Source organism: Rana temporaria, chromosome 7, assembly GCF_905171775.1.
Source record: "Rana temporaria chromosome 7, aRanTem1.1, whole genome shotgun sequence".
Classification (NCBI taxonomy): domain Eukaryota; kingdom Metazoa; phylum Chordata; class Amphibia; order Anura; family Ranidae; genus Rana; species Rana temporaria.
In genome coordinates, this window is record NC_053495.1 from 58,107,919 (window position 1) to 58,123,852 (window position 15,934).

The following is a 15,934-nucleotide window of genomic DNA, read 5'->3' on the forward strand; positions in this document are numbered from 1 at the left end:
ATGGCCATCGTTCCCGCGTATAATTTGAATTTTTTTTTTGTTTGTGTAAGTCGTCCGTGAATCGGGATGGACGTAATTAACGTCCATGTAAAAAAAAATGACTTCCTTGCGACGTCATTTAGCGCAATGCACGGCGGGAAATTTAGGGACGGCGCATGCGCAGTTCGTTCGGCGCGGGGACGCGCTTCATTTAAATGAAACACGCCCCCTACTCGCCCGATTTGAATTACGCGCCGTTACGCCGCGAGAGATAGACTACGCCGCCGTAACTTAAATTATTTGTGGATTCAAAGCTTCAAAAAGTAAATTACAGCGGCGTAGCGTATCTCACATACGCTGCGCCCATGCAATTGTATGTGAATCTGCCCCTATGTGTCAGGACTAAAAGTTAATAATGTTAGCATAATGTTAGATAGGCAGCAATTACTTTCTGCCACTATTGCAGTAACATTTTTGCACTGAATAATGAAATGATGTTTGCCCTCTGAGAATGTATATCTGCTTTTCTTTTTCAGGTATTATGGCTGCAGTGGGCAGGAGCCGTTGTCTGAAGTGCTGTCTTCTGGGAGTTCAATGCTGGTTGTCTGGAAGCAGGGAACATACAGCTATTATGACCCATTCATACTTACAGCACAGTCTGTGCCCAGCAAAAGTGAGAAGAGCAAGCAGATGAGTAAAAATATTAGACTTGAGCCAGGAAACTAGACATAGTTTTTAACAAAATCTTAAGGATTAAATCTATTAAATGGCAGAGGGAAAACTCTTAAACCAACATTAACGTTTTTTTTGTGATTGGACACAGCCGTCATGTGATCTGGAGGGCCAATCACAGAGCCCTCCTGCAGATCTGAAATGCGCTGTGTCCGAGTGACATGCTTTAACTGGCCCCTTCTGCTCCCCAATGCTGAAGACATGTGGCCTGGTATGATTCAGGAGCAAGGGTGGTGCATGCTCACTACCCTTTCCCCTCTGGCAATCCAGGCTGCTTGCTCAGATTTTTGGGGTGACCCCATGCTGTATTTTTTGTTTTCTGCACAGGGTATCCTTTAAAATCTTGCATGCATTTCAGGAATTTTAAATCCTTTGTCTGTTCGTATTTTCATTTCTGTGTTTTGTAAATCCTTTTTTTTTATCGTTCTTTCGAATGGGCACTGGGCAGTGTAGTTAGTGATGTATCTTACTTAATATCTTAGCCAATCAGCTTATCTATTTTGTGCTGAGTCACATTGGACAGTGAAAGTCTATCTTAATATGGATTAGGTGTTGAAAATTAAACTAAAATACGAGATTGCGAATGACCGCACCGCAATGTATTTACGAATATACAAATTTATGAATCCATTAGATGAAAATTATTATCTAACAAAATTACGGATTTCGAATCAACGAAAATAAATTAGTAAGAATTACGAATCATTCAGTATAAACGAAAATAAAACTGTTATGAAAATACGAACCTGTCCGAATAGGAAAACTTGCGTCTTACGAAATACAAACGGTTCCTGATAGGAAAACGTGCGTCTTACGAAATACGAACGGGTCCGAATAGGAAAACTTGTGTCTTACGGAATACAAACGGGTCCGAACAGGAAAACTTGCGTCTTACGAAATTACGAATCTTTACGAATCTACAGAATGAGACGAAATGAAACAAAAAAAAAACTTTTTTTTTGTTGTGCACATGTCTACTGATTAATAAATACCTACATTTACAATGTTCCCAGAACTCACCTGTCATCAAGGTACTTACACAATCAAAACAAAAACGGGGTGCATAGTCATACTTTGTTGTTTTAAAAGGGTATACATACATCAATGAGGAATTATTGAAGAATAAATATGAAGAAATATTGAAAGATAAAATATGAATTTAACCTTTAGGTAATTGGATCCAAAATTAAAAAATTAGCTTAACTTCATTATTCTAATTTAATTACCTAGCTATTCGGAGTGTTAATTCCTGTGTTTTTACATTAGTTTTGAGAACCTATTACAAATGTATGTCATGGGAAATTCAAACAGTTTTTTGTTTGCAGGCTGTGAAGAAAATATAGTACTTAATGAGGGCTTCCATGTCCAAGGCCACCTGCAGACACCCTACTATCCCAGTTATTTCCCACCATTTTCAACGTGCACCTGGAATATTACAGTGAGTAAAGAGCCCAAACACTGTATTTTCAACATACAATATTTTTTCTTTATTTGTTATTGCAACATTTTCCTCTATATTTCCTATATATTTCGCTGTAGGTTCATCCCCCTAATATTGGTTAATTTGTCATATTCTGCAGTAGAGTAAGGCACATAGTCAGATTTGTATCCATAACTGTTATAACTACGGTAACTTTCTATCTTTCTGCCAGTATCCAAAGGCTTGCTCACAATATTTTGTACAAGGTAACAGCAATATGCATACAGTACTATTGGGGTCTACAGGTTTTAAAATTGGACCCCAGAAAAGGAAATTTGGACATAAAAACTGTTGTGCACTGAAATAAAAGGAATGTTTATATTAGGCTCTAATGCCACGTACACACGATCGGAAATTCCGACAAGAAGACCGTGGAGAATTTTGTCTCAAACTTGTGCTGCATACACACGGTCACACAAAATTCCGCTTGTCAAAAAGAATAATTTATTTCAATGATTCCGAGCATGCGTCTAATTGATTCTGAGCATGCGTCGAATTGATTCTGAGCATGCGTCAAATTGATTCCAAGCATGCATCAAATTGATTCCGAGCATGCATGTCTTTTTTGCGCGCCGGAATTTGATACAGACGATCGGAATTTCCAACAAGAACTTTACCTGTCGCAAAATTTGAGAACCAGCTTTCCGACAAAAAAAGTCCGATGGGGCCTACACACGGTCGGAATTTTCAACCAAAAGCTCACATCAAACTTTTCTTGTCTTGTCCAGGGCTCAGGTAAGTAGAATGGGGGGCTGGGGGCAGTAAATGTCAGATGTTGAATCCTTTAATGCCGCGTACACACGATCATTTTTGGGCTTGTAAAAAACAACGTTTTTCAGCCTCTAAAAAAAAAAAATTTTTTTCCAACTTCATCATTAAAACGACGTTGCCCACACACGATCGTTAAAAAAAAATGCTCTAGCAAAGCGCGTTGACGTACAACATGTACGACGTCACTATAAAGGGGAAGTTCTATTCGGATGACGCCACCCTTTGGGCTGCTTTAGCTGACTTTATGTTAGTAAAAGACGATTTGCGCTTTTCTGTCTGTTACAGCGTGATGAATGTGCTTACTCCATTACGAACCGTAGTTTTACCAGAACAAGCTCTCCCATTTCATAACTTGCTTCTGAGCAGGCACAGGTTTTTCACGTAGTTTTTAGCCCACACACGATTATTTTTTACAACCCGAAAAACGATGTCGTTTAAAACGTTGTTAAAAAATGGAGCATGTTGGAATTTTTTTTTGTTGTTTTTCAGAACCCGAAAAATAATGTGAAGCCCACACACGATCGTTTTAAATGACATTTTTTAAAAACTTTGTTTTTTACAAGCCGAAAAACGATTGTGTGTATGCGACATAAGGCTTGTATACACTATAAGTACATTTTCGTCCGAGCAACGATCGACCGTACGATTTTCTAATAGTGTGTACTAGGGTTGTCCCGATACTGATACTAGTATCGGTATCGGTACCAATACCAAGCATTTGCCCGAGTACTTGTACTCGGGCAAATGCTCCCGACGCTATACCCGATACTTGTACTGTCAGCGGTGATCAGTGCGTGGGGAAGTTACAAGCACCAATCATAGATCATTAGATTACTTTTAAAATACTTTTCTCCTTTAATAAAATTGTACTCCTTGTAATAGTTCCCATTTGGAAATATACAGTATAGGAAGGTGGAGCAAGGTATGATATTAACCACTTACCCCCCGGACCATATTGCTGCCCAAAGACCAGAGTACTTTTTGCGATTCGGGACTGCGTCGCTTTAACAGACAATTGCACGGTCGTGCGACGTGGCTCCCAAACAAAATTGGCGTCCTTTTTTTCCCACAAATAGAGCTTTCTTTTGGTGGTATTTGATCACCTCTGCGTTTTTTATTTTTTGCGCTATAAACAAAAATAGAGCGACAATTTTGAAAAAAATGAATATTTTTTACTTTTTGCTGTAATAAATATCCCCCAAAAATATATAAAAAAACATTTTTTTCCTCAGTTTAGGCCGATACGTATTCTTCTACATATTTTTCGTAAAAAAAAATCGCAATAAGCGTTTATTGATTGGTTTGCGCAAAAGTTATAGCGTTTACAAAATAGGGGGTATTTTTATGGCATTTTTATTAATATTTTTTTTTACTAGTAATGGCGGCGATCAGCGATTTTTTTTTCGGTATTGCGACATTATGGCGGACACTTCGGACATTTTTGACACATTTTTGGGACCATTGGCATTTTTATAGCGATCAGTGCTATAAAAATGCATTCGATTACTATAAAAATGCCACTGGCAGTGAAGGGGTTAACACTAGGGGGCGGGGAAGGGGTTAAGTATGCCTGGGTGTGTTCTTACTGTGGGGGGGGGGGTGGCCTCACTAGGGGAAACACTGATCTTCTGTTCATACATTGTATGAACAGAAAATCAGCATTTCCCCTGCTGACAGGAACGAGAGCTGTGTGTTTACACACACAGCTCCCGTTCCCCGCTCTGTACCGAGCGATCGCGTGTGCCCGGCGGCGATCGCGCCCGCCGGGCACACGCACGGGAGTCGGGGGCGAGCGGGGGGCGCGCGTGCGCGCCTCCGGCGGCGCGCGTGCGCCCCTAGTGGCGGCTAATAGGCAGGACGTCATATTACGTGCTCTCGCCTAGGAGAGCCACCTTGTGGACGTATTTCGACGGTGCGGCGACGGCAAGTGGTTAACATGTAATGGTACCCAAATGGTCAGACACAAGATTATATATGGGTGGTGTCCTAAAAGGCCAGTGGCCATATTTATACCAATCGTGTGATACACACAACTGTGCACTTCAGCACTTAAAAACACTGAGCAAAAAATGTGGATATATCTGTGGGGAAAAGGCTTTATTTTAGTTGAGTCGGGGGATTCCTGGTATAGAAAGAGGAAATAAGAAAATAATAGGAAAGCTAAGGATTTTTGATAAGGTAATAATATCCAGTTAATAGAAAGGAAAACATGAAGATATATGTAAGAAGAAAGATAAAAACAATGAGACAAAACAAAGGCTTTAAAATGCAATTCAAGGGATGAGAGTACATTCCTTTTAAATCCGAATCCAATGATTACTACATTCTATGCCTTACGTAAACCATATAAAAATAGAGAAATGCTTACAGGCTGGCCAAAAGTATCTGGAAAGCAGAATTTATGTGAAAGTATAAGTAGATACAATTTTAAGACCATTTGTTAAAGCACTTCCATCCTTTATTGAAGACTCCAAAGAATATTTCAGAAAATAAACTTCTGGCAAGTTTAGATGTTGAAGCTTTATTTAGCAACAGAGAATATCAATTAGGTTTTGAAGCTAGTTCTATTTTCCTAATCAGAAGGGGTTTTATAAATAATTCTGAGTTTGTACTGGTTTGGTTAAAATGTGTCCTCAAGCATAATTACCTTTTCTTTGATGAGACATTTTTCAAGAGAGAAAAGTGAAGGGCACTTGAGGTGCACCTCTTTGCAAACTCGTTTCTCAGTTGGTGGGAAGAAAAGTTTGTATATGATGAAGATATGTTGCAATATTTGGCCTACATAACATTGTGGGTTTGTTTTATTGATGACATGTTTATTTAACCACTTCCTTAGGCTACATTCACACCTAGGCGTACAAAATCGCGGCGTTTTGTCCCGCGAATTGCAGTGACAAATTGCGGCGTTTTGTACCGCGATTTGCGGCGACAAAACGCCGCGATTGTGAATGCAGCCTTGACCCCCTCTATGGAGATGGTTCCCATCTCCTATGCCGAACGCCGAAAGCCGCCTGAAAAAAAGGTCCGGGACTTTTTTTCAGGCGGCAGGCGTACGGCGTTCGGCGTGGAGATGTGAACCATCTCCATAGAGGTGCATGTTAAATCATCCCTCTGGCGTCTCGGGGCTGCTGCGGCATCACACTACAGGCGACAAAACGCCTAGGTGTGAATGGGGGCTTACTGGGCACTTAAACCCCCTTCCTGCCCAGACCAATTTTCAGCTTTCAGCTCTGACTCATTTAGAATGACAATTGCAAGGTCATACAACACTGTATCCAAATTATATTTTTGTCATTTTTTTTCCCCACAAATAGAGCTTTCTTTTGGTGGTATTTGATCAATTCTGCTGTTTTTTTTTTTTGCGCTATAAACAAAAAAAGACAGAAAATTTTGAAAAAAACACAATGGGGCAGATTCACAAAGCAAGTACGCTGGCGTATCTACTGATATGCCGTTGTACTTTCAAATTTGCCGCGTTGTATCTTTAGTTTGAATCCTCAAACCAAGATACAACGGCTTTTGGCTTCGATCCGACAGGCGTACGGCTTCGTACGCCTTCGGATCGTAGGTGCAATACTTCGGCGCCCGCTGGGTGGAGTTTGCATTGTTTTCCGCGTCGGGTATGCTAATTAGCTTTTTCCGTCGATCCACGAACGTACGCGCGGCCGTCGCATTCTCTTACGTCGTCGCTAGTCGGCTTTTCCCGGCGTATAGTTAAAGCTGCTATTTTGTGGCGTATAGATAGACTTGCCATGTTAAGGTATGGCCGTCGTTCCTGCGGCGAATTTTAATTTTTTTTTTGTTTTGCGTAAGTCGTCTGTGAATAGGAAAGGACGTAACTCACGTCGAAGTTCAAAAAATGACGTTGGTGCACGGCGGGAAATTTCAAAACGGAGCATGCGCATTTCAATTGGCGCGGGGACGCGCTTCATTTAAATGAATCACGCCCCCTACCCGCCCAATTTGAAATACGCGCCGAGAAATACACTACGCCGCCGTAACTTACGGCGAGAAATCTTCTTGGATTCGACTTCGAGCCAGGTAAGATACGGCGGCATAGCGTATCTCTGATACGCTGCACCAGGGCAATTCTATGTGAATCTAGCCCAATATTTTTTTACTTTTTGTTATAATAATATCCACATTTTTGGTAAAAAAATGATTTTTTCTCAGTTTAGGCCGATACTTATTCTTCAATCAATAAGCGTATATTGATTGGTTTGTGCAAAAGTTATAGCGCCTACAAAATAGGTGATAGATTTATGATTTTTTTAAATTTTTTTACTAGTAATGGCGGCGATCTGCAATTTTTGTCAGGACTGCGATATTTCGGCGGACATATCAGACACTTTTGACACTATTTTGGGACCATTCACATTTATACAGCGAACAGTGCTATAAATATGCACTGTTACTGTATAGATGTGACTGGCAGGGAAGGGGTTACTAGGGGGCGAGGAAGGGGTTAAATGTATTCCCTGTGAGTGATTCTTACTGTGGGGGAGGGGGACTGACTGGGGGAGGTGACTGAGCTGTGTCTCTATGTACAAGGGACACAGCATCGGTCTCCACTCTACCTCACAGGACGTGGAGCTCTGTGTTTACACACAGAGCTCCAAGTCCCTGCTCTGTCACTGCCGATTGCGGGTACCTGCCGGACATTGCGGCCGCCAGGCATGCGCATCGGCATCACGTGACACGCCGGGCACGAGGGCGCGCAGTGGGGGGAATGTAAACAGCAGGACATCCAGGGACATCCACCCGGCAGGTGAGAGCCGGGCTGTGGACGTCTTTTGTCTATAGCACGGCTCTCAAGTGGTCAATGGGAAGGTTCTAAAGAAATATTTTGTAAACATGTTCAATAATAACAATATCGGCATGTTTTTTTACGGGTGAAATAAAAGAAAATAGGTTGCATTTTTTTGGACCTATCTATTAATAGACATGCAAAAAAAGGTGTTCTGTGATTGAAGAAGGAAGATTGTGATGTTCACCCACACCTTCTCCAATCACAGAATACCTTGAATTCTATAAAAATATTGTAAGATGTTTTCTGAATGGACGAGGTGCTGAGCGAGCGGCTCACTATGTACTCCAGCTTGAAGTATGAGTCTCAGCGTTGAATGTTTGGCGCTTACTGTAATGTAAGGGATAAACAAAGGTAAAAGTTTTTAAAAAATAGCAACATATACAAATGGCACATGCTTCACTAATGGTAATTTATTTTTACACGTCCAAAAATAGTTGTTGACCAGAGTTTATCTTTAAGTCATTTTTGTCATGATTCCATTTTACATTAATACTTAAAGCAGAACTGCAACTGCATCTGAGCACCACATACCAAAAACACTATTAAAGTGGAGTTCCACCCATAAATATAACATTACATCAGTAGTTTTAAAAAAATGTCATTAGTCCTTTAAGAAAATTTTTTTTTTTTAGATACCTTCAAAGTGTTGTTGCTAGGCAGAATAGTTAATCTTCCCTCTTCCTGCACCTAGGTGCTTAAGCTTCCTAACCTACACCGCACAGACTCCTGGGAATGTAGTCGGTGTAACTTTCCAGGAGTCTGTGCACTCCCCAGTCTCGAAGAATCATGTGACTTGGACAGTACAGGTGCTGAAACCTGATCTGAAACCTATTACACTGCTTGTGCAGCACTGAGCATGTGCGAGATCTGCAAGGCTGAAATCCAGGAAGTCATACAGTCTGGCTTCATGATGCCCACACTTTTCTATTTTATAAAGTGTCTAAATGCCAACCTAACAAAACGGACCTTAGTTTACAGACTAACTTTACTAGAATACATTAAGCTTGTGTATTACAGGGGTATTTATATTTAAAAAGTGAAATTGTGGCCGGAACTCCGCTTTAACTACCTCCCGCCAGACCTATTATAATTATACAGGTGGGTGGGAGAACTGCTATCCTTGGGGGGATCTTATATGATGTCCTCTCATTTGCAAGCCTTGTGCGTGCCCTAGAATTTGTGCAGCGGTGCGATCTGTGACCCACTGTGTCCACCAAACACAGCGAAACACAGATCGATGTCCAAGGTGTCCAAGGCGATGGAAGCCTGGATAGAAGATGTGGACTCCGTGCTCAAGGGTGTTTCAGAAGAACTGGCCAGGGGCTCAGCACTCCAGGAATTGAAGCTGGCAGTGGCTTTTCTGGGGAAGATGCTATCCTCGGTCACGGCTAAGCAGGCCTTATGATTATGCCCTTGGCTCACTGATTCTGCATCTAAGCAAGCTCCCACTAGGCGAACTAGGCAGCCGCCTAGGACGCACTGCCGCCTAGGGGCGCAGCCCCAGCTGCTGGGTCCCCTACAGAGGATCAGTTCCCCCTCAGCCGGTGGTGGCTGATGCGGAGTGTAGCAGAAGGTGGCTCTATATGGCTGGCTGCAGAGTGGCTGGACAGGGAGAAGAAGCAGGCAGATCTTCCCCTTCGCCGGACTAAGCCAGGGGTGACCATGCTGATGTCCAGCAGCAGCCGTGGGTGCCAGCTCTCTGCCCGCCCCCTCCCTGGGTGATGTGCAGCCATTGGAGGAGCAGGACAGGCGGCATTGTGCATAGAGACACCCAGAATGGATCCACCCAGGCCCTGGGCCGAGGCCGCCGAGCCACTTGTCCTGGTGGAGTGAGAAGCCCAAAGCAAAGCTGCTCCTGCAGCTTACCCAGCCTCTCTGCGGCTGGCCACCGGAGCCCAGGGGGTGGAACCGAATTATCAGCTGAAGGGGGAAGGAGCTGGAGGAGGTGTCCCGTGCGTGACTGGTGACACTAACTGCCGCCCACTGCCTGTGGAGGGAGATGGAAAGAAGTGCCCCAAGGTAAGAACTTGTCAGGTGGTGGGGGAAGCGCTGGGGATGAGGGCTCCCAGTCAGATCGTATCACTGGTGTGTGACCCCCTCCACTTGACTCCATCCATCCATCCACCTAGCTGCTCCCCCCTCTCCTGTCCACCTGGCTGCTCCCCCCTCTCCTGTCCACCTGGCTGCTCCCCCTCTCCTGTCCACCTGGCTGCTCCCCCCTCTCCTGTTCACCTGGCTGCTCCCCCCTCTCCTGTCCACCTGGCTGCTCCCCCCTCTCCTGTCCACCTGGCTGCTCCCCTCTCTCCTGTCCACCTGGCTGCTCCCCCTCTCCTGTCCACCTGGCTGCACCCCCCTCTCCTGACCACCTGACTGCACCCCCCTCTCCTTACCACCTGGCTGCACCCCTCTCTCCTGACCACCTGGCTGCACCCCTCTCTCCTGACCACCTGGCTGTACCCCTCTCTCTTGACCACCTGGCTGCACCCCCTCTCCTGTCCACCTGGCTGCACCCCCCCTCCTGTCCACCTGTCGGCACCCCCTCTCTCTCCACCTGGCTGCATTCCCTCTCCTATCCACCTGGCTATATCCTCCCTCCCCTCGTCTGCACCCCCTCCTGTCCACCTGGCTCCGTCCCTCCAACTGGCTGCACCCCCTCTCCTGTCCACCTGGCTATATCCTCCTTTTACCTGGTTTCACCCCCCCTCCTGTCCACCTAGCTCCATCCCTCCACCTGGCTGTACCCATATCTCCTGTCCACCTGGCTGCACTTCCACTCTCCTGTCCACCTGGCTGCACCCCCTCTCCTGTCCACCTGGCTGCACCCCCTCTCCTGTCCACCTGGCTGCATCCCCCTCTACTGTCCACCTGGCTGCACCCCCCTCTCCTGTCCACCTGGCTGCACCCCCCTCACCTGTCCACCTGGCTGCACCCCCTCTCCTGTCCACCTGACTCCATCCCTTCACCTGGCTGCACTTCCCTCCTCCTGTCCACCTGGCTTCACCCCCTCTCCTGTCCACCTGGCTGCACCCCCTCTCCTGTCCACCTGGCTGCACCCCCTCTCCCTCCACCTGGCTGCACCCGCCCTCCTGTCCACCTAGTGGCACCCCTCTCCCTCCACCTGGCTGCACCCTCCTGTCCACCTGGCTATATCCTACTTTCACCTGGTTGCACCCCCCTCCTGTCCACCTGGCTCCATCCCTCCACCCTGGGTGCACCCCCCTCCTGTCCAACTGGCTCCATCCCTCCAAATGGCTTTACCCATATCTCCTGTCCACCTGGCTGCACCTCCCCTCTCCTGTCCACCTGGTTGCACCCCCCTCCTGTCCACCTGGCTCCATCCCTCACCTGGCTGAACCCCCTCTCCACCTGGACCAGTTCTGGTGCTAAAATGATTGAATTAAATTAGATATTTTTTGGGGGGGTGCAAGTAGCTGATCTCACCTAGGGCACAAAATAGTCTAGCACGGGCCCTGGCCTGGTGTAGTATTCCCTTTGAGGGACCCTCCTTGTTTGGTAACAGGCTGGATAGTGCCATAGCCCGGGCCACATGTGGGAAGTCGGGCTTCTTTCCCCAGGATAGGCTGCTGTTCGACCAGAAGAGGCCTCAGCGCAGTACTGAGCGTTCCTATAGGCCCGGCTGGGATTTCAGAAGAAATTGGAACAGAGGCCAGCCCTCCTTCCAAAAACCCACTAAAAGCCAAGTATCCAGTGGGCACGAGAAGGCTAAGTCATTTTGAGATTGGGCCCGTTCAGGTGGGTCGGGTGGGGGTACGTCTGCTTCTCTTCCAGCATGTCTGGGTGGCCTCAATCCCAGACTACTGGACCATCAAGATGGTCTCTTTAGGCCACATGTGGTCCTTCACCAGTACTCCTCCCCAGATTTATTTTTACCCTGCTACCATGGTCAGAAGAAAAGAAGCAGGTGTTATTATCCTACGTGGATTTTCTGATAGCACGGGGAGCCGTGGTGTCTGTCCCAAAGGATGAAGAGTTCCAAGGGATATATTCCCCTCTCTTTCTTGTGCTGAAGAAAAACAGTTCATGGCGCCCTGTGATAGATCTAACCTAATTAAACAAATTTATAGAATACAAAAGATTCAAAATGGCGACATTGTCCACCATTCAGCAAGCTGTGCAGCCAGGCGATTGGCTAGTCTCAATTGACCTAAAGGATGCCTAATCCATGTACCGGTGGCAGAAGATGTTCGCAAATACCTCCAATTCATGGTCAAGCAAAAACATCTACAGTTCACATGCCTTCCTTTCAGGCTGACAACCTCACCTCGAGTCTTCTTGAATGTTCTCCTGGCCGTGGTGGCCCTAATTAGAATAAAAGGGATAAGGTTGTATCACTATCTCGATGACCTCATTACTGTCTCAAGACAAGGAGCAGCTGCTGATTCACAGAACTCAGCTTATCTCCACGCTGGTCGAGTTCGGTTGGCTCCTAAACTTAGAGAAAAGCCATCTGGTTCCAACACAACACCTGGTATACCTAGAGGCCCAGTATAACACTGTGGAAAGTACTATTTCTCTGCCAGAATAGAAGATCCCAACCATTCAAGAAAGAGTGTCACAGGCTTCAACCTGAGGGCCTCACAGTGTCTGAAAATTGTCGGCATGATGGTCTCCACAACCCCTATCGTCAGGTGGTCTATGTGGAGGCTTCGCCTTTTTCAAATAGGGTTTCTCCAGCCATGGAACTCGGGAGACAACAATCAATTCATTTACATAACAACAGCAATGAAGAACAGCCTCTAGTGGCTTCAGCACAGAAATCTACTCTTGTATCACTTGTTTGCTCCCATCTCATGGGTCACAGTCACAACCGATGCCAGCTGTACCAGTTGGGTAGCCCTCTGCAGGTCAGAGCTGACACAGGGCAAGTGGGATGCTCGTCTCCACAATCCGGACTCGATCGTCCTGGAACTACGGGCAGCCTAGTGTGCCCTTCAAGCCTTCAGGCATCTCCTTATAGGGGAACCAGTGTCATTAAGAATGGACAACACCACAGCGGTCTCCTATGTGAAGAGGCAAGGGGGCACTCGGAGCTTCACCTTGCCCCAAGAAGTCGAGCCCATCATGTCCTTGGCTCAGAAAAATCTGGCCTATATCTCAGCGGTCTTCGTCCCCGAAGTCCAGAACGTCCAAGCAGACTTCCTATCTCGCACACAGTTGGACAACAACATCCATGTGTAGACATTTGAATGGATCCAGTCCTTGAGTCTCAATCCCGAAGTAGTTCTATTTGCATCCCCCTGTAACTTCAAGATCAAGGAGTATTACACTCTGGGCCATTGCAGAGTCCAAGTTTCAGCCCTGTCAGCCTTCTCCGGAACATCATGGGCTGTTAACCCTCTAATCCAGAAGTTTTTCCGTGGGGAGACAAGACTCAGGCCCCAAAGAAGGTCGAGATTCCCCAAGTGGGATCTTCCCCTTGTTCTCGACTCACTGTCTGGACTCTGAAAAAGTTGCATTCCTAGTTGCCATCACTTCGGCCAAAAGGGTTTCTGAGATCGGGTCCTTGGGTCACGAAGAACCATTCCTGACTTTCTTCTCTGGACCGGGTGGTCCTCATCCCTATGCTTGACTTTTCCACAAGAACCAAGAAATTAACCTACCTACATTCAGGGCCCCGGGGTCCACTGAGATTCACCCTATGGATATAGGCGAAATACTGAAGGAATACCTGCAAGATACTTCCTCTTTTAGACGCTCCGATTACCTGTTTATTTTGCACTCCGACAGCAACAGAGGGAAACAAGCTTCGACCATAACGATTGCGCCCTGAATCGTCCAATCCATTAAGCAGGCTTATAGGGCTATGGGGTTGGCTCCTCTGGAGGTGATGATGATACATTCCACCAAGGGTATGGCAGCTTTGTGGGCAGCAGCCCGGCATGTGGCTCCAGATGTCATCTGCAAAGCGGCCTCATGGGCCTCCAGTAATAACTTTATGTCACACTATTGTATAGAACCTGCTTCTCTGTCTTCTGTGACCTTTGGTTTAAGGCCCCGTACACATCGAGTTCCTCGTCGAGTTCAGTGTGGAAGCCTTTTCCCATTGACTAATGAGAAAATAGAGAACATGTTCTCTTTTCGGCCCGATGAGTTCCTCGTCGGCTTCCTCGCTGAAAAGTGTACACACGACCGAGTTTCTCGCCAGAATCCAGCTCCGACCGAGTTTCTGGCTGAATTCTGCCGAGAAACTCGGTCGTGTGTACGGGGCCACACAGTTGGACAACACCATCCATGTGTAGACGTTTGAATGGATCCAGTCCTTGGGTCTCAATCCCGAAGTAGTTCTATTTGCATCCCCCTGTAACTTCAAGATCAAGGAGTATTACACTCTGGGCCATTGCAGAGTCCAAGTTTCAGCCCTGTCAGCCTTCTCCGGAACATCATGGGCTGTTAACCCTCTAATCCAGAAGTTTTTCCGTGGGGAGACAAGACTCAGGCCCCAAAGAAGGTCGAGATTCCCCAAGTGGGATCTTCCCCTTGTTCTCGACTCACTGTCTGGACTCAGAAAAAGTTGCATTCCTAGTTGCCATCACTTCGGCCAAAAGGGTTTCTGAGATCGGGTCCTTGGGTCACGAAGAACCATTCCTGACTTTCTTCTCTGGACCGGGTGGTCCTCATCCCTATGCTTGACTTTTCCACAAGAACCAAGAAATTAACCTACCTACATTCAGGGCCCCGGGGTCCACTGAGATTCACCCTATGGATATAGGCGAAATACTGAAGGAATACCTGCAAGATACTTCCTCTTTTAGACGCTCCGATTACCTGTTTATTTTGCACTCCGACAGCAACAGAGGGAAACAAGCTTCGACCATAACGATTGCGCCCTGAATCGTCCAATCCATTAAGCAGGCTTATAGGGCTATGGGGTTGGCTCCTCTGGAGGTGATGATGATACATTCCACCAAGGGTATGGCAGCTTTGTGGGCAGCAGCCCGGCATGTGGCTCCAGATGTCATCTGCAAAGCGGCCTCATGGGCCTCCAGTAATAACTTTATGTCACACTATTGTATAGAACCTGCTTCTCTGTCTTCTGTGACCTTTGGTTTAAGGCCCCGTACACATCGAGTTCCTCGTCGAGTTCAGTGTGGAAGCCTTTTCCCATTGACTAATGAGAAAATAGAGAACATGTTCTCTTTTCGGCCCGATGAGTTCCTCGTCGGCTTCCTCGCTGAAAAGTGTACACACGACCGAGTTTCTCGCCAGAATCCAGCTCCGACCGAGTTTCTGGCTGAATTCTGCCGAGAAACTCGGTCGTGTGTACGGGGCCACACAGTTGGACAACAACATCCATGTGTAGACGTTTGAATGGATCCAGTCCTTGGGTCTCAATCCCGAAGTAGTTCTATTTGCATCCCCCTGTAACTTCAAGATCAAGGAGTATTACACTCTGGGCCATTGCAGAGTCCAAGTTTCAGCCCTGTCAGCCTTCTCCGGAACATCATGGGCTGTTAACCCTCTAATCCAGAAGTTTTTCCGTGGGGAGACAAGACTCAGGCCCCAAAGAAGGTCGAGATTCCCCAAGTGGGATCTTCCCCTTGTTCTCGACTCACTGTCTGGACTCTGAAAAAGTTGCATTCCTAGTTGCCATCACTTCGGCCAAAAGGGTTTCTGAGATCGGGTCCTTGGGTCACGAAGAACCATTCCTGACTTTCTTCTCTGGACCGGGTGGTCCTCATCCCTATGCTTGACTTTTCCACAAGAACCAAGAAATTAACCTACCTACATTCAGGGCCCCGGGGTCCACTGAGATTCACCCTATGGATATAGGCGAAATACTGAAGGAATACCTGCAAGATACTTCCTCTTTTAGACGCTCCGATTACCTGTTTATTTTGCACTCCGACAGCAACAGAGGGAAACAAGCTTCGACCATAACGATTGCGCCCTGAATCGTCCAATCCATTAAGCAGGCTTATAGGGCTATGGGGTTGGCTCCTCTGGAGGTGATGATGATACATTCCACCAAGGGTATGGCAGCTTTGTGGGCAGCAGCCCGGCATGTGGCTCCAGATGTCATCTGCAAAGCGGCCTCATGGGCCTCCAGTAATAACTTTATGTCACACTATTGTATAGAACCTGCTTCTCTGTCTTCTGTGACCTTTGGTTTAAGGCCCCGTACACATCGAGTTCCTCGTCGA

The 15,934-nt window shown here is 46.5% G+C and overlaps 1 protein-coding gene across 2 annotated transcripts in view; it reads left to right on the plus strand.

Annotated features, from left to right (window-relative positions):
• TMPRSS6 (transmembrane serine protease 6) overlaps positions 1–15,934 on the plus strand; it is a 214,715-nt gene that overhangs the window by 99,398 nt on the left and 99,383 nt on the right. For both annotated transcript variants that reach the window (XM_040359433.1, XM_040359432.1), the window contains 2 exons: positions 516–652; positions 2,037–2,149. In XM_040359433.1, coding sequence (XP_040215367.1) covers positions 516–652; positions 2,037–2,149 — 250 coding nt within the window. The remainder of the gene's footprint in view (positions 1–515; positions 653–2,036; positions 2,150–15,934) is intronic.